The 17,894-nt window shown below is 55.1% G+C and overlaps 1 protein-coding gene across 1 annotated transcript in view; it reads left to right on the top strand.

The window, feature by feature from the left end:
- Positions 1–17,131, top strand: part of AGBL1 (AGBL carboxypeptidase 1) — a 330,831-nt gene extending 313,700 nt beyond the window's left edge. The window contains exon 22 of the mRNA XM_087829256.1: positions 16,915–17,131. Within this exon, the coding sequence (XP_087685382.1) occupies positions 16,915–17,131 (217 nt within the window). The remainder of the gene's footprint in view (positions 1–16,914) is intronic.
- The last annotated feature ends 763 nt before the right edge of the window (positions 17,132–17,894 follow it).

The following is a 17,894-nucleotide window of genomic DNA, read 5'->3' as shown; positions in this document are numbered from 1 at the left end:
TCTTTTTTTATTGACTTTAGAGAGAGGAAGGGAGCAGAGAGGGGACAGAAACACCAGCGATGAGAGGGGCATTGACCAGCCGCCCCCCGCAGGCCCCTGCTGGGGGTCGAGGAGCCCGCAGCCCGGGCATGTGTCCCGACCAGCGATCGAACCAGCGACCTCCTGGTTCATGGGTCGATGCTCAACCCCTGAGCAACACTGGCCGGGCAACGATGTTCACTTTCAATGGGGGAAAAAAAAATGATTGATGGGATTGCTGATTTGACTGACTGCCACGTGCTCCATTAGGTCTGAAATACAACCTTTCCCCGAGTGATGCTCCCAGCAGCCCTGGGGGAGTCGTATCCCGGCTCCCTCCCCCGGGGGGGGGGGATGGTTGAAGTGATATTCACGCGGATTTCTCAGACTTTCGTGAATCGGCATAGGCGTGCCTAGCACCCGGGGAGCAGATTTCGAAGCTGCCGTGTCGTCCAGAACGCATCTGGCGCCCCGTCAGGGCCCCCCAGTAATTCGGTTACTGGGACAGAGGCCGCTCGCTTCGGTCACAGGCGGCACCTACGAGTCCCCACGAGGCCCCCTGGCATTTCTATCCTGGATCCCGGGGCCCGAATGGCTCGGATCCCAGGACCCCGGGCATCGCCGTCGGGCCACAGTTTCCTCGCCCCTAGCGGTCTTGTCGCCATCCGACCGGCCAGCCTCGTGCGTGTAATTCTCAGCGCCCACTTTGCGGTCGGATGGACGGACCCAGCTACATACATGCAGCTGCTATGAAGACGCTGATTCTCAAGCAGGCACATAGTCCATATCTATCTCGTCTCGTCTCGTCTCGTCTCGTCCCCCCTCCACCTGCTGTGGGGCTTCAGCGGCGGGTTTACGGGCCGGCCGGCTTCCTAATTAGGAAGGGATCTGCTGTTCGTCTTTGGGACTGTATTTTATAAGCTCCGTTTTCCTGCCAAACCCTACGTCTCCACCGCTGGGAACAGAATTTAAAAAAAAACCAAAAAAACCACAACATTTTGCACTGGAACTTTTCTTCAAACGTCGAGTTTTCATCTCCGCAGGAGCAATTAATTTTCCCCGTTAAAAATGACACAGAAAACCCGTATCTGCTGCTTTTCATCCTGAGCGCTTGGCGGGGGCGGGGTGGGAGCCGAGGCCTGTGGGTCTCCCCTGGTCCCCTGGTCCCCTGCCGAGCCCGACGAGTTGGTGTCTGAACAAAAGTCTCGCAGTATCTATGAAGCGGGTAGTCACCGGGTTAGTCCGCACGGAGCGTCAGAAGATATTCACGAGGAGAAGAGAGATTTTAAGAACCTACCTTTATTCAGGGCTTTTGAAAGATGTTTGAAAAAGCGCCGATAGTTTTTAGAATGTCGCTTTCCTTCCTCTGTGTCGTGTTCATTTTTAATTTCTGCCTCCAGCGTAATAAAAACCATAGAATGCAACTCGTGACACAAGGGTCTGTCCTTCTTTTTTTAAAAAAGTATGTATTTATTGATTTTTAGAGAGAGAGGAACATCGATGAGAAAGAAACACCCTCGATCAGCTGCCTCCTACGGGGGGCGAGCCCGCAACCGGCCTGAGCCCTCAACCACTGAGCAGCACCGGCCGGGCCCAGGGCTCTCTGATCTCACAGCAGCCGTCGTCTCGTAGAAGGAAGGCTGGGCTGGGACGCCAGGCCTGGGTTCAGGATTTGGTTCTGTCTCCTACGCAGCGTGAGAACCATTTCACCGCTTTGTCACCGGTTTTCCCCAGTCCCACGGCCGGCGCGATTCGTTCCCTCCCCGCCCGCCAGCTGTGCGGCTGCTGAGGCCACCTCAGGAGACCGGGAGGTGCTTTGCGGGTGTAAAGTCGGATTCGTCTGCGCCCGTGGCTTCCTAGACAGTTAGGCGCCTTCCCGGGGAGCCCCAGCTCTGCCGGCGTTTCCAGGGGGCAGGGTCCGAGCCCCAGGAGTTCCTTAAGTAAGAGGAAAGGGCTAATTTAAAAGTTTTTAGGCTGTAAGGCCTTTTGGAAAATCATGGTGCTGTGTCTCTCAGCCTCAGTTTTCTTAGGTGCAAAATCAGCGGGAGGGCTGCGAAGTTGACATCGTTATTGCTTTCGGGCCGGTAACCGACGCGCGGTAAGTGCTAAGTTAACGGCACTTACCCTGCGCCATTTATTCAACCGGGTTTGCGCCGGCTTGAGAAGAGCCCCTGCTCCTGGGCGAGGTGGGCTCAGGGTGGACGCAGGCGCCCCGGTTGGCGGAGCCGAGACACCAGCTGCCGGACACGTGACAGTTTGCCCGGGACCAGGGACATCGCTGACCTAGGCTTGGCCTTTAGAGCAGAATTTTTTAAATGTTTTTCTAAATGCAACTCACATTATAAAGTACATTGTATGCTGCGGCCCATCGATCACCCCCTGGGGAGCCCCCGTCTGGTCAGTAACACCAACCGCCGTCCTTTTGCAGGTCAGAGATCTAGGAGGTCTTCACCCGGACTGTGAATTTAGCAGAGATAAAAAACACATCAGAAAAAATATATACCTTTTTTTCTTTCTTGAACTTTTTCTTAATAACTCCTCGAAAAACAAAACAAAAACCTCATCATTCCCTTCCGCCTAAATAAATGCTAAGAATCTTTTAATAGCAGTAAAATCATCCTTTCCCACCCCACTGTCTGTCGCTCCGTCCTAGGCACCCACTTCTTCTGGATCTGCCTCTGCCACCGTAAAAAAGATCCACGTCTTACAAACCCTCCTGCCACTTGGGACGAGCCCGGGGCCAAATCACATCTGTGTGTCCAGATTTGTGGTTCACAAATGCGGCAGCTTCCCTTAGACGCACCTTAATTGGCTTTTAAAAAAATATATATATCTTTATTGATTTCAGAGAGAGGAAAGGAGAGGGAGAGAGAGAGAGACAGAAACATCAATGATGAGAAAGTCATTGATCGAGCCCGCAACCGGGGCATGTGCCCTGACCGGGAATCGAACCCCGATCGCCTGGATCTTAGGTCAACGCTCAACCGCTGAGCCACGCCCGGCCGGGCTTAATTGGCTTTTTTAAATTTAAATTTAAATTTAAATTTTAATTTTAATTTAATTCTTTTAAAGGGAAGATTCCATAGAAGGATGGGGAAGGCCTCTGCGGCGGGCCCAGCGCTGAGCCCCGCAGCGTTGTCCGAGCGCCCGCCTCGCGCCCGTGTTGGAGCCGTTTGTTTTATTGATGCTTCCTGGCCCCGAGCTCCCGCCTCGGTGTTAAAGATGCAGCGTTAGCACAGCCCTGACATATGGATTTGTTTCCTATGACAAAGAAAGTAACGATCGCGTAGGAGATCGAGCCCCTGGCTTTGCGTGGGCGCCCTGGCGTCGGGGTTCGGAGGCCGGGTTAGAGGCGGAGATCAGGAAGGGCGTCGGGGGGCGTTGCCCCTGAGGACGGGGTGGAGATGGGGGGACTCTGGGCTGCGGATCGAGGCTGAGATACCATTTTACTCACCATGTGACCTGACCTCCTTCGCTCGCTCACCCTGCGGCAGCTGGTAAAGAAAGAAACCAAGCTTCTTTGACTTGGCTGCTGTTGGTCAAAAGTAACCACGGACAGTGTGCTAGTGACTGGGCGCCGCTGTGTCCCAATTATACTTGATTTGTCCTAACAGGCAGCAGGCGGGGCTTGACCTGCGGGGTCCTGTGCGGGGTCCTGTGCAGACCTGGAGTAGAGAGAAGCCCCCCCGCCCGCCCCCCGCAAGGCCATCCCTCCTTTCCGCCGGCCTCTTGCTCGTGGCCCAGGGCGGGCGCCACCCCCAGCCCCCCACTTCCCTCTTCCCCTCCTTCCTCCGTGATCTCCCTTCCCTACCCCTGCTTTTGATTTCCTTCTGTGTCTTTAATCTCTCTTATCGGCCTCTCTCCTAAAGCACTTACTTCAGGTATAAAGTCCGCGTGCCCAGTGCTTCAAAAGAAAGGCCAGTGTCCCCCAGGAAGGAGTGCGGGGCAGGGAAAGCTTCGCCGGCGAAGGTGGGGGCGCCTCGTGTGTTACCCACCAGTTCTGGTTCTTGTCGCCTGATATACGAGAGTTTAGACCGGGGACACTGATAAAAGCAAAAGCCGGGTGTATTGAGGCTCTGCAGAGGGCGCGGGCACTGAGGTGGGGTCCCAGGGTCTGCACCCCGAATGTGGGGCTCAGGGGTTTCTATTCCTTGGGAACATGGAAGCTGCCGGGGTTAAGCAGTCAGGGTGTACGTGGGCTGGCTCTTTCCCTTTCGGGAACCCTGGGGTCCCGCTGGAGTCCGGGGGCGTGCCAGTAAAGCAAGGCATTCTGGGATTGTGCAGGACTTATTATGGGATGCAGGAAGGGACTTTTCCCAACCAGGTATTGAGTTTGTCTCTGGGGTTTCGTGACTTGGCTTTAGATCTGAAGCACAAACTTAAAAACAAAACAAAAAAGGTTAGAGGTTAGTTCCCGGACCATTGGTTTATTGCCACCTCTTGGCCTGTCGATGGCCCCCCCCCCGAGCCCTGGCAGGGCTTGACTCGACGGAGCGACTGTGGGGAACATTTTATTCTGCCTGTCTCAGTGGCGCTCGGCAAGCCCATCTTAAGAGAGGTCAACATTCAGGTGTCGTCTGTCGGGTGAAGGGAGGCTGGGTGCGGAGGGGGGTGGGGACTGTAGACGGCCAGGCCCCTCGAAGGGGCCCTGGGAAAAGCAGAGAATTTCTAAACCCCCGAAGGTCTGAGTGCCTTTCTGGTGCCCGTTTCCCCACCTCTTCTGATCAGGAGCTGCGGGAGCTCAAGCAGATTTCTCCGGTTACTTAGCATCGGTAGCAGGAGCCCTTGGCCTGAGGGCCTCTGGGAGAGCGAGCCCTTCACTCGCTGTTACACCTGCTGCGCATGGCTCACCGCCCTGAGATGCAGTCACCCGCCCCCGGGTCTGCGCCCCGAACCCCCCCGCGGCTCTGTTGTGGAGCGTGGGCAGGCTCTCCTGCAGGGCCCTAGGCCTACTAAGTGCTCCGTCCGAAGGAGCTGATGAAGCCCGGCCGGGCACCGCTCAGCGGTTGAGCGTCGACCTGGCCTGCGATCCAGGCGATCGGGGTTCGATTCCTGGTCTAGGCGGCCCCATCAATGACTCTTTCAGCATTGATGTTTCTCTCTCTCTCTCTCTCTCCCCCTCCTTTCCTCTCTCTGAAATCAATAAAGATATATTTTAAAAAAAAAAGGAGCTGGTGAACCATTACCCTGGGGTATGTCATTCTTTCCCTGGATCTGCACGCCTGGTCTCCCCCCGCCCCCCACAACCGCCCAGCTCGGCTTTCAGGAGCCCCCCCCCCCATCACCTCTGTGCTTGGGCACCTCAGCATGAGGCGTGGCTCTGGGAGGGGACATCTGAGTCCCAGGACCTCCGGCAGCCAGCGCCTGCCCGCGCCCCGGTGCCTGCGGCTCGGACTCCCAGCAGCACCGCGGACGGTGGCCGGTGAAGCAGAGGAGCCCTGGCCGGGGAGCAAGACCGACAGGGAGCCAGTCTTTGCATCAAAGACCCCTGAGGGCGGGAGACCCTCTGCAGGGCTCGGGAAGGGGTCTGCGTGGCAGGAGACAGCCTCCCTTCTGGGGCCTGCCCCCGCCCACCTGTCCTCGGCCCCTCATCTTCCAGGAGGGGGGCCCCTGAGTCCCGTTGGGCAAACGGATGGATGTTCGGTTACGCTGGGCTTGCTGGCCGGGCCCGTGTCGGGGCAGCTGACTTCACAAGCCCCGTGGGGCCGCTCCTCCAATTTTAAAAAAGCAGCTTGGGAGACACCGGGCCGCCCGCCCCAGAGGGGAGTGGCCTTTGGAGGGAAAAACCCACCGGGCCGAGTGTAGCTGTCACTCGGGCCCCAGAGCAGGTGCCATCTGCGCCTTGGCCTGAGGCCAGCTCGTTCCCCGTCTCCCGGGTGCGACATCTCCTCCCTGCCCCCTCGGCCTCTTGCTGATTTCCCCGATGCACCAAGGCATCCGTTTTTAATCTGGCCAAATCAATTCCAAACGTTGCAGGTTGTAATCACCCGAGGAGCTCCTGGAAACTAATTAATACGCGGCCTCCGCAATAAATCACCCCTTTCCTTTGGCTTTACGTTCCAGCAAACTCCCTTCTCAGGAGGCACGGGACGGGGGTCGCTGGGCCTGCCCGGGACGATCTGGAAGCTGCTCTGTGCTTGGCCGGGCTGCGGGTTTTCGGGTTTTTTGTTAGAGGCAGCGAGAGGGCTCACGTGGGAGCTGCGCCCCCTTTTGCCACTTTGGGTGAGGTTACGGGGATATGTTGGGGTCCTGTTCGGGGGGGAGGACCCCGCCACAGGGAGGGGCTTCAGGTTACTTGGGGAGAACTGGGGGGTAGGCCCCGGAAGGCAGGCAGGCGGCCGATGTGGGGGGTTAGAGGGGAGGGAAGAGGCGCTTTCCTCTTGGCCCCGCCCGCGTGTCCCGCGTCCCTGTGTCGTCAGCCCGGCTGGGTCCTTTCGGAAGCCAGCGCACAGTTTCTCCGGGGACAGACGTGTCACCCAAACCTCAGCGCCAGTCCCGATGCCCCTTACTGTTGGCCGGATGACCTTGGACAGGTCACCTGAAATTTTCACTTTTCTTATATGATAACCAGGTATATTCATAGCACTGAAGTCATCAGGTCGGTAAAAGACCAGCTTATTTACGGCCAGCTTATTTGTCCTTGGGGATGTTCCGCAGGTAAATGGCGACTTTGGGGGGGGGCCTTTTCTCTGATCCTAAGTCTGAGAGGAGGGAGAGGCCTTTTTAAAAATTATATGTCCCCCCCCTCTTAAGAAAACAACAGCAAAACAATGCCCTGTGAGAATGTTACTGCATTTTTCTTACCCTTCCCTAAGAAAATCTTAGGGTTTTGTGTGTGTGTTTTCTCCCCAGTTTGAGTGTTTATGACCCGGGATGTGAATCCCAGAATGGATTTAGCCAAGCAGCTTTGCAGTGAATAATTTTGGCTTCATTTTGTGAGAAAATATTGGTATTGCACTAATTTTTTAAATAGCACGTATAATTATACCCCCATTAATGATGTCAAATATTATTACCCAATACATTGCTCCAATTATGTTTTTTAAATTAAACGGCTAATCTCTAACAAGTTAATTTTAAATAATTATGCCTAACGATGCTGGGATAGAGCGCGGCCCGGCGTCTTCCTCACGAGCGCAGGAGAGGGGGAGTGACCTGTAGGATGCAGCCTGGTGTCCTGTCCTCGGACCCTCAGCCTCTGCCCTCCGCCCAGCTCCCCGCCCCATCGCCGCACACGCGTTGTGCCCCGGACGCCCCGACAGGCTCAGCACTCGCTGTCCGCACCGCCCTCCCCTCGGTGCCGGGAGTTGGCTGCCACTCTTCACCCTTGGGGTGCTCTCGCCTCGCCTCCTACGCTCCCCCCTTGGGGGCACCCTCCCCGCCTCCCTTTGCCGGAGTCACCCTGTGTGCTGAGCTCCCGGGGTGCACTGCCTGCGCCCGGACCTCTGTCCCCTGCTCGTCTCCCGGGTCCCCTCTGTTTCCCTCCCCAGCGATAGCCTGCAGCCCATGGAATGCGACCAAAAGGCTGTTTCCCGCCTTTTTCTTTCTAAATGAACAAATGGAGAAATGAGCAAAAGAGAATCCGTAGATGAGTGACAGATGCTTATTGAATGAATGAATGAATGAATGAATGAATGAATGAATGAATAGATGGGTTGAATGAGTTTGTAATTCTAACAATTTCAGTGCGTGTGGGACTGAAAGAGCCCACGTGAATGGGAAGACAGGGCAGAAATAGAATAGTTACATTTTAAAATCAGGAGCTGAACACAAGTATGAAGGGAGGCCACTGAGGTAAGCGAGGCGATTTATTTAAAGTATCTCGCGAAATGCCTCTCAGGCAGCTTTCACGTCCAGCGGGTTCGTTTCGCTGTGCTCGCCATGGGTCACTCGGTGATTAGTAAACCGAAGAAAACTTCCTAGCGGATGCCCCCAGAAGACGCGAGCACGTGTATTTAGCAGTGCCGCTCTGTTTGCGTTAAAGAAGCTTTTGAAAGATATTCTAATAATTACAGAAACAATTCAATGTATAGAATTTGTAAATGAACTTTACTTAGGAAATTTACGCTTTGTTACAATTTCATGCAACACATATCAAGGTTTTGTTGCTGATATTTATTTGTTCTTGGTTTTGGCCAAACTCTGTGATCTGTATTTACACACATTAAATTTTATCGTAACATATTGCGTAGTATATTTTACAATGATGCTTATAACACGATCACGACGTCTCCGAGAGCGCTGTGTATTTTTTGATTCCTTGTGACGAAGTGTCTCTGGCCTGTGTCTGACAGGCGATTGGCAGCCCCTGAGGTTATGACCCTCAGAGGCCACCTTCTATTGAGCTAATATTTCCTTATAGTTAACAGAAAACATAATTGTCACTTAACGTTATAACTTGTTTTCATTAATTCAAGCTGTGCCCGGCGAACCGCTCAAATCAGAACACTTCCCTGAAGGTCATTAGTCATGTTTATGGTAAAATGGACTCTATCCGTTCATGGCCTGCTCATTAAATTCCCACGGGCCTGACCGTGGGGCACATTGAAACGGGCGTCTTTGGGGTGAGGCTGGCCCCCCCCAAGGCCCTGCCCGCTTTCTCTCACGCACCTCGGGGAAGACTTGGCTCCTGCAAGCCCTTGTCTGGGGGAGCCTATTCCTAGCCCCTCACAGCTCTTCAGATGCCGCATGCTGATGATTTATCTGCTTGGCTGGAAGGACTCGGCTCCCTGCGGCATCGCGTACCTGAGCAACGTGGATGCTTCATTCTTCTTCCGTTTGTCCAGCCGTTTCTCTTCTCCCAGTGATGTTCATGGTCCTCGCACCCAGTGGCCGCTCTGCCCGACTCCCCTGGCACTTCACTGTCAGGAAAAGAGGTGTGTGATCACAGGGATAGCCTGCGGAGACCCGTAAACGCGTTACCTTGAACCGAGATAGAACGTGACACCTACCAAATAGTGGTTTTCTACCCCAGATCCAACGGCCGGTGTCCGGGCAGGTCCGTGTCCTGAAACCAGGTGCCGTCTGGCTTTCTGCCTGTGACCCAGACGAGGATTCATTGCTCTGTAAACTGCTTGAAACCCCTGGGTGTTGCCAAAGGCGAGGAGATTGGATTTTGTTCTTACAGCAGAAAGGCCTGTGTAAAGAATTCTTTTAGTCTGTAACAACAGCAGCACAGAATCCTCTTAGCCGGAACCGGAGGGCCTGATGGAAACATTGGATTTGGGAGACGGCTCCCCAGACACCCAGATAGAGTCTTTAAATATTGCGGTTTCCGAATTTAAAGTGTGGATCCTCTTAAACACCCCCCCCTTCGGTTTCTGTGTACAGCCAGTGGAAACAGGGGAGGCAGAGGGGTTACCCCTCTTCTGGGCTCAGAGCGTGTTTTTCTTGTCTTGAAGAAAGGGAGGTTTTCTGCGGTTCCTTCGTGGCTATTTCGAGTGTTTTCTGTGCGTAAGGCAAGAGCTCAGAGCTCTGAGAGTTTCAAGCTGATCTGACCTGTTGGGAACATACAGGAGATGAAATAAGCACACACTTGACTCAGATGAGTCTGTATTTCTAGTCTGTGGAACTGTGGATTTTTTTTTTTCCCCCAAAGGAAACTACATCTGGGCTTGATCTTAAGCCATCGGGGGTTAAAATACCAGTGGCGAGAGGGAGAGACTCCAGGGCCTGAAAGGCGGGGAGGCGAGAGACCAGCTTAACTCTAACGGGGGGATTGGATTGCGCAGGAGAGTGGCCTTCGGAAGCTCCGATGGAGACATAAGCAGAGACCAAGCTGTGGAAGCTCCTTTATCTCCCCAGGTGTGTAGGATCCAGTGTCCAAAATAGCAGGTGATGCTGTGAACTAGAAGTTTATTAAGCGACGGGGCGCAGGGGAGGCCGAGGTTCGCTGAGAGCTCACGCAGTGGTCGCCCGGAGAGGGCCTTGCTTTCCTGCGTTTGAGAAAATGATCTTGGAAGGTGGGTGGGAAGAGATTAACCAGAGAACTCCTAGGCATACGTGAAGAGCCCGTGGGCACAGCCAGCGGACAGGCGGGGGCCTGGAGAGGGGCCGGAGGGGGGCATCGGGGACATCTGTAATGCTCTCAGCAATAGTAATAAAAAGTGATACTCAGCAATTTCTAATTAAACTGTTTATATAAAGATTCCGCTTCATAAAAGTAATTGATTAAAACAAATAGAAATAATAAGATGCATGTATGGAAAGATACATATGTTTTTCTATCTATCAATCCATCTACCTATCATCCATCTATCTATCTATCTATCTATCTATCTATCTATCTATCTATCTATCATCTATCTATCTATCTATCTATCTATCTATCTATCTATCTATCTATCTATCTATCCATCCATCCATCCATCCATCCATCCATCCATCCATCCATCCATCCATCCATTTTTCCACCCACCCACCCACCCATCCACCCACCCACCCACCCACCCATCCACCCACCCACCCATCCATCCATCCATCCATCCATCCATCCATCCATCCATCCATCCATCCATCCATCCATCCATCCACCCACCCACCCACCCACCCACCCACCCACCCATCCATCCATCCATCCATCCATCCATCCATCCATCCATCCATCCATCCATCCATCCATTTTTCCATCCATCCATCCATCCATCCATCCATCCATCCATCCATCCATCCATCCATCCATCCATCCATCCATCCATCCATCCATCCATCCATCCACCCACCCACCCACCCACCCACCCACCCACCCACCCACCCATCCACCCACCCACCCACCCACCCACCCACCCACCCACCCATCCATCCATCCATCCATCCATCCATCCATCCATCCATCCATCCATCCATCCATCCATCCAGGATCCTTTAAACCTCAACGTCACTTGAAGCGCAGGTTTCAGCTTTGACGACAAACGCCTTCTTTGGCACTCCCCCGGCGTAAGGCGCCCGCCTCACCTCCGGCGTCATGCTCGCCAGTGCCACTGCCCACTTGCTACCTGTGGCGCCAGACTTGCTTACGCACCTCCCTCCCGAGGGAGTCCACTGCGCGCTCCCAGCAGGTTTTGAGGTGCTGAAATGTCAGGCATCCTGAGTGTCGTGGGGGGGGGGGTGGCTGTGGAATTGAGAAGACACCCCCTGAGTCTACGCTGTCCAAGTCCTTGGAACGGGGTCCCCCCAGGGATGAGCCCTGATGTGCTTCACGACTCTTCCTTTGCTGTTAACCCCCTGGCCTGGCTGCAGGCCCCGCGCCCCAGGTTCTTCCAGCTCCGTATCACGCGGTTCGGAGCAGGTGCCTCTCAGGACATAGGGGGGTTCTCGAAGCCCTGTACCAATGTCAAAGGGCGTCCACAAAGCTCCAGGTGAGGAGGGGCTCGGCTTTTCCAGGAGGGAGATGGGATGTTGGACGGGGTTGAGACTCTGGCGGTTTAAGTGCCCTCTTGCGTCTCCGTGGGCGGCTGCCTCTTGAGGTCTGACAGGCCACCCACGTCTCGGGCGTCACCTCGGCATTTGAAGAGAAAAACGAGCGAGATGAGGCTCCGTAGAGCCGCATTTTCGGCAGCGCCGACGCCCGGGCGTGCCACGGGCGGGGCTCTGTCATTTGCGCACCGCCGAAGCCGTCTCTCCCCGACCGAGAAAACACAGCGGAGACGGCAGAACTCATTAAGATCGTCATATCTCAACAGGCATGCAAATGCAACGTCAAAACAAAGAAATTCTATTTATCACATCGTAAAGTTGCAAGTGGCCGTCCTGTCTGGCTTGGAGGGATTGCGAGGGGGACAGAGAGACCCCCTAATGGCTTTGCTCAGGAGCCGTCTGAAAGCCCGATCTGCGCGGTATTGCTTTTATTGACGTTTAAGTCACGTGGGGTGGTTCCCGCTCATGGAATTCATCCTTTTTTTGAGAAATAAGGGAGAGGAAGGCCGAGAGGGAGGCCGGCGGACACCCCGATACCGTTGGGATTACGGGGGCTCGGCCTTCCCTTCCGTGTTTCACCCCGAGGGCCCTGGCGACCCTGGCGGCTGTGCTGGAGGACCTGGAGCCTCCCCCCTGCCCCGTGCCACCCTGAGGGGGTGCTCCCTGGACCCCAGGGCTGCATCTGCTGTCCGGTCTGCCGGGTAACATCAGTCAGGTTGCCCGTGAGGACAGGGAATCACCGGAATCAACAGGCAGCCCGCGGGTGGGGCCAGGCGCGGGCCTGTGAGTCCTGACTGCCCCGCTCGGGGGCGGCCCCGCTAGGAGAGGGCCCCACGCGTGGGAGCGCGCATCGCCGCTGGCGGGGGCGTTAGAAACAAGAAACGTGTCCGAAGCGCAGGGGGAGTCCCTGGGACCCGGGGGAGACCGGCGAGAGGCTTGCTGCTGCTCTCGGGAGGGTCTAAAGGGGCTCCGGGGGGCTGGCGTTGCCCCCAGGATGGGCAGATCGGCAGGAGCGTCCAGGATAATTTTGTTGCATTTTGCTGGACTCGAGCAATTTCGCGCAAAGAAAATAAGAGGGTGGACCGAGCGGTGGCAGGATCCCTCGCAAGCCCGACCCCTCGGCAGCGTCGCTTGCTACCAGCAGTTTATTTACTTTTTTATTTTTCAATGTCCATCCCCTTTTCTTCATGTTTTTTTTCCTTCCCCCCAGGAGTTTCTATCCTAATTCTTACGGCTTCAGCGTGATGGTGGCTTCCATAATTTTTGATCGCCTTTATTTGTTGAGCTAGAAAAATGTACTCTTGTTATTATTTTTTTTATCTGTGATCTCCTAGCAGGTGCTAAATGGTTGAATGCTGAACCCAACTCGCTGACAGTTTGGTAAGGGTATTACGTTTATGTCCACGAGGGATATTGATGTATTGATCTGTAGTTTATTGTGACCGTTTTTCCTGGCTTTAGGACCAAGGTCATAAAAGGAATGGAGGCCTTCCCTGTCTTATTTTCTGCGGGAGGTTGTGTAGGATGGGTGTTAATTCTTGAATCCCGTAGAATTCTCCAGGGAAGATATCTGGGCCCAGACATCTATTTTTGAGAGTGTTAAATTATGAATTCAACTTCCTTAGTAGTTATAGGGCTATTTAAGTGATCTCTTTCCCACTGGGTGAATGATGGTATTCTTACAGTTTTTGAGGCATCGGTCAGTGCCACGTACGCGGCCAAATTTACGGGTAGTTTCCTCGTGGGTTTTCCCTGATTCCTTTGATATCTGCGGGGTCCAACCCGGTGGTACCTGTTTGGTTCCTGATATTGGTAACTCGTGCCTTCCTGTTTTATTTTATTTTATTTTATTTTATTTTATTTTATTTTATTTTATTTTATTTTATTTTACTTTATTTTATTTTATTGTATTATTTTATTTTATTATTTTATTTTATTTTTAAAAAATATATCTTTATTGATTTCAGAGAGAGGAAAGGAGAGGGAGAGAGAGAGACAGAGACATCAATGATGAGAGAGTCATTAATCGAGCCCGCAGCCCGGGCCTGTGCCCTGACCGGGAATCGAACCCCGATCGCCTGGGTCCTAGGCCGACGCTCACCCACTGAGCTGCGCCCGGCCGGGCTCTGTTTTATTTTGACAGTCTCGTTAGAGGCTGGTTGGTTTTATAGATCTTTTCAGCTCTTTGTTTCATTGAATTTCTCTATTGTGTTTCTGTTTTTAGTCATACTGGCTTCTGCTCTTATCTTTATTGGTTCCTTCCGCTTGTTTGGGGGGTTATTTGGCTCTTACTTTTTCTATTTTCTTGAGGTGGTTGCAGAGGTATTTGCTTTTAGACTTTTCTGAGGTCAGTATTTTCTGCTGTAAATGTCCCTCTTACCACAGCTCGGACGTTTTTATCCCCACTAGGTTCAGTGTTTTGTTTTGATTTTTGCACGTGTGTGTGTGTGTTTTTATAACTTTCCTGTAAGACAGCCTCTTGGGACCCCCCACATTATTTAGAGGCGTTTTTTATTTACTTCCCGAGTGTTTGGAAATACTTTTTGGTCTTTTCGTGTTTGACTTTGAGCTTGACCCCGCTGTGGTCCGAGAACACTCTGCACACAGTCCCGTTTCTAAAATGTGCCGCGGTTCAGCCGTGACTGAGGAGGTGGCCTGCCGCGGTGAGCAGTCGTGGACGCCGGGGACAGCGTGCCTTCTGCCGCTCCTGGGGGGAGGACCCCTGGACGTCCACTGAGGGCGGCGGGGCTGATTTTCCGTCGAGCTGCTGAACCATCTGCTGAGAAAGGGGGCGTCGACGTCTTGAGCTGTAATCGTGGATTCGGGTAACTCCCCCCGGTTCTCTCTGTGTCCGCTTCCCGCTTCCCGTGTTGTGCGGCTCCGCCTGGGGCAGGCCCGTGGGAGCCCTGCGGCCCCTTCCTGCGCTGACGTGTCTCCTCCCGTACATGCCTCCAGTCCCTGGCCAGTGCCTTTGTCCTGGTCCCCGCCTGAAGGTGTCACTTTCACCAGCCTGTGAGCAGTGCATGGAGCTGCGACTTATGGCGGCCACAGTGTCCCCAGGCAGCGGGGCTCGGTCAGCTCCCGAATGTCACGAGGCCCCGTCAAATACGCGCCCGTCATTGTCCAAAACGTGTCATGTGGTGCAAGGCTCTGCATAAAGACATGAACATATACACATCCACGTACATACAGTAACATGCATGTATAATAGATACACAACAGAAATATGTATAATATATAGCTTTAAAATATATTATGCATTATTATATTCTATATATTTATTATATGTCATTATAAATCTTAATGATACGGAACCATCTGTGATTAAAATCTCTAAAATGCACTGAGATGATAATTAAGGTTTAATTCATTATATAAAACCTTTGAAAATGGTATCAAAACATGTAAATCCTCCCACAAGTTGGTCCAAAATACGGGTTTTGCTAGGCACACGCGTGTTACACGGTCAGCCGGGCCGCCGTGTGTTCTACGCCCGCCGGGTTCCATCCTGAGGATCCAGTCAGGTCAAGGGACCAGGCCAAGATTAGTATTTAAAGGGGGACAATTTTCAGTAAGAGGCCAAGTTATCAAAACAGCCGTCTGGTGGAAATTCAGGCGAGCTTTTAAAAAACGCCTCTCGTTTGGTTGGGTGTGGGAGCGCCGGGAGATCGCCCTGGAGGTGAGAACCGCTTCCACGAGTGACCGCGGGAAGACCTCTCGTCTGCTGGGTCTGAACGAGCTGGACAGAGCAGCCCGACGCTGTGACCGGGCGTGACCGTCCTGGGCCAGGCGCGAGCCCGGGAGCCGCGGCGCCCAGGCCCCGGTGCAGGGAAGGCGGGGCGCCTCCCTCGTTTCCTCCTGGGCTCCCGCCAGCGCGCCCTTTAGGGGAGCCCCCCCGATATATAATAAGCAGCGAGACTCGCACCCAGCTCCCGGGCCTGGAATCGGCAGGATAAAGCCAGCGGCTTAGAGGCCTCGTCAGCGGTGCCGCTGGGCCGGGTCCACAGCAGCTCCTGAGAAACCGGGCGCAAAGCGGCGGATCGCAGAGCGCGGTCCCCTCACTGCGGCCGGAGGGGGCAGAATTAAACTTGGGGTTGCCTCCATCTGACAGATAACGCTCTGTGTCCGCCGTGAGTATTCCGGCTCTCGAGGTGTTGCTGTTGCCTCTCTGTGAGGTTTGGGGGGTTTTTCCCAGCCCCCCCCAGGATGTGAGCGTCACATTATGCAGGGCCCTCGGCTCTGTCCCCGGCATGGTGACCTTTAAGTCCCAGGCACTCGGTGCTCGTGCTCACTTGAGCTCCCCTTGCGGCTGGGCAGCTCTTACCTTCCTTGGCGCCATTTCTTGACCCCCCAAATTCAGCCTGGAAAGTAGGATCGTTTAATGCCTGGTGCGTGGAAACAAGACTCGCGTTGCTTCCCCCTCCCCGTCAGGCGCTTCCCTCCAGACCTGCGGGTGGGGTACAGGGCCCGGAGGGCACCCGGGCGCCCCCGCCCCGCAGCAGGCGGTTAGGACGCGGGCCGCTCGTGCCTTTCCCGAGCCCGTGGGACCGCATGGATCACCCCCTCTCCTTGTTGACGGCGAGGCAGGCGGTGGGCAGGTCTGTCTGATTCACGCAGCGCTCGCCTCCTGTAAATCACGGAGTAGGGCCGGGCGCTGCTGGTCCTAATTGGTTAAGCCCCACGGAGGGAGCGGCGAGGGAGGCTTCAGGAGAGCAGGCGCCTCCCGCAAAGGCAAAGGCGGGTGACAGGCACGCAGGCCCTGGGGGGGGAAGCCCCCCTCGCTTGCAGGGCACGGTCAAGGCTCGCTCTCTCCTCCTGCGCCCCCTTCGAGCTCTTGCCGGGGGCCCCTGCTCACCTTCTGTTTGTGCGTAAACTCAAGGGAGGCAGGAGAGCCGGGGAGGGGAGCCCACAAACTTGGCGCAGAACGCCGCTTCCCCGCTTGCTCTCTCGTTTATTGACTTCCGCCTGGATTAATTTCCTAATCCCAATAAGCCATTCATCACGATGATGTGCCTCGTGCTGGGAGAGTGGGGCCCAAACCCCAGCCCCACCGCTTCCTGGGGGCGGAGGGCCGGTGGCCTCGGGCCTGAAGGGTCCTGAAGACCTGGCGCGTCCAGTGGCCGGACCCTCCCGGTGGGACTCAGAAGTGCAGAGTCCGCTGGGCGGGAAGAAGGAAGCTGGGGGGGGGGTGTGGTTTCCTCCCCCCGCCCCCAGGGAGAGGTGCAGGTCGGGGTCCCGTGCATGCCACCCGCTCAAGGAGCGGGGACCCTCGGGCTTCGCGCTCAGGGGCGAGGAGGCCCAGGCTTCTTGCTGACGTCTTCTCGCTGTTCCTTCCTCTGGGTAACTTCTCATTTCCTCTCCTTCTCTCCACTTCCTTCCTCTGTGCCTCCTCCCCTCTGTGTGTCTGTCCCTCCGGCTCCCGCCCTTCCTCTCCTCTCTCTCTCCTCCGTCCGTGTGTCACGGGGACCGCGGCAGGCGCAGCAGCGGCGGGGTCACCGCAGAGCTGGAGGACGAGCCCCCCTGCCTGGAGGAGATCGACTACAGCGCGGAGAGCGGCTCGGACCAGGAGGCCAGCTGCTCGGAGCTGGACCGGCAGATGCGGGAGTGGGCCGGCCACCCGGACGAGGGGGACGAGGGGGGCGAGGGGGGCGAGGGGGGCGAGGACGGGCCGGGACCGGGGAGAAGAGCCAGCCTGTAGCCCCGAGACCCATGACCGCAACCAGGGACTAGCCGCTGGGTCGTTCCTTCCCCATCGGCCCCTGAGAGCTCGGCAGCCCTGTTTCCAGACCCCCTCGGGGAGAGCTTGGCTACTTTGTAACTTTATCCGTTTATTTGCGTAGTTCGCGGACCGCAGCTTTGTTACAATGTAGACCCGGGAGCGGGGCAGGTGCGCGGGGTCGTGAGAGCAGCTGCTACTGTTGCTGACACGCTCGATGTGAGGGTAACAGTGACGGCGCCTCCTCTTTCCAACTGTTCCCCACATTTCTCTGCCGCAGCTCGGACACCGCACATCCTGTGCCGTGCAGGAGAGTTTGAGGGAAATAGCAAGACGCGGTTCAAACCCAAGGCGACAGGCCCCTCGCCTCACCCCGTGTTCATTGTCTCCGCTCCCACGCAGGGGATAGCAGAACATTTCTGGAGCTTCATTGGGTCATAAAGCCAAGAAGATAGTATTGTCCCAAATATACCTTCGGGGAGGGGCAGGAATAGTTCTCATTCGGGGTCCCCCACGGGCGCCTCGGCTGCGGTTAGGTTGCGCTATTGCCTGCGAGTCGTCCCGTGTGTTTCTGAGAGAAAGTGGCCTGGACTCTTTCAGGAAAAACCAGGACCAAGGGCCGTTTATTGAGTCATCCCTGTCACCAGTTTATATTACACACCTGCCGTGTGTCAGGCACTTTACGAAGCTCTGAGGTCGCAGAGAGAAAAGACCCACCTCGCGTCCTCAGGCTGCTCACAGTGCC

The sequence above is a fragment of the Miniopterus natalensis genome, chromosome 22 (assembly GCF_054644295.1).
Source record: "Miniopterus natalensis isolate mMinNat1 chromosome 22, mMinNat1.hap1, whole genome shotgun sequence".
NCBI lineage: Eukaryota > Metazoa > Chordata > Mammalia > Chiroptera > Miniopteridae > Miniopterus > Miniopterus natalensis.
Note: the sequence above shows the minus strand (reverse complement) of the source record. Positions and strands in the feature narration are given on the sequence as shown.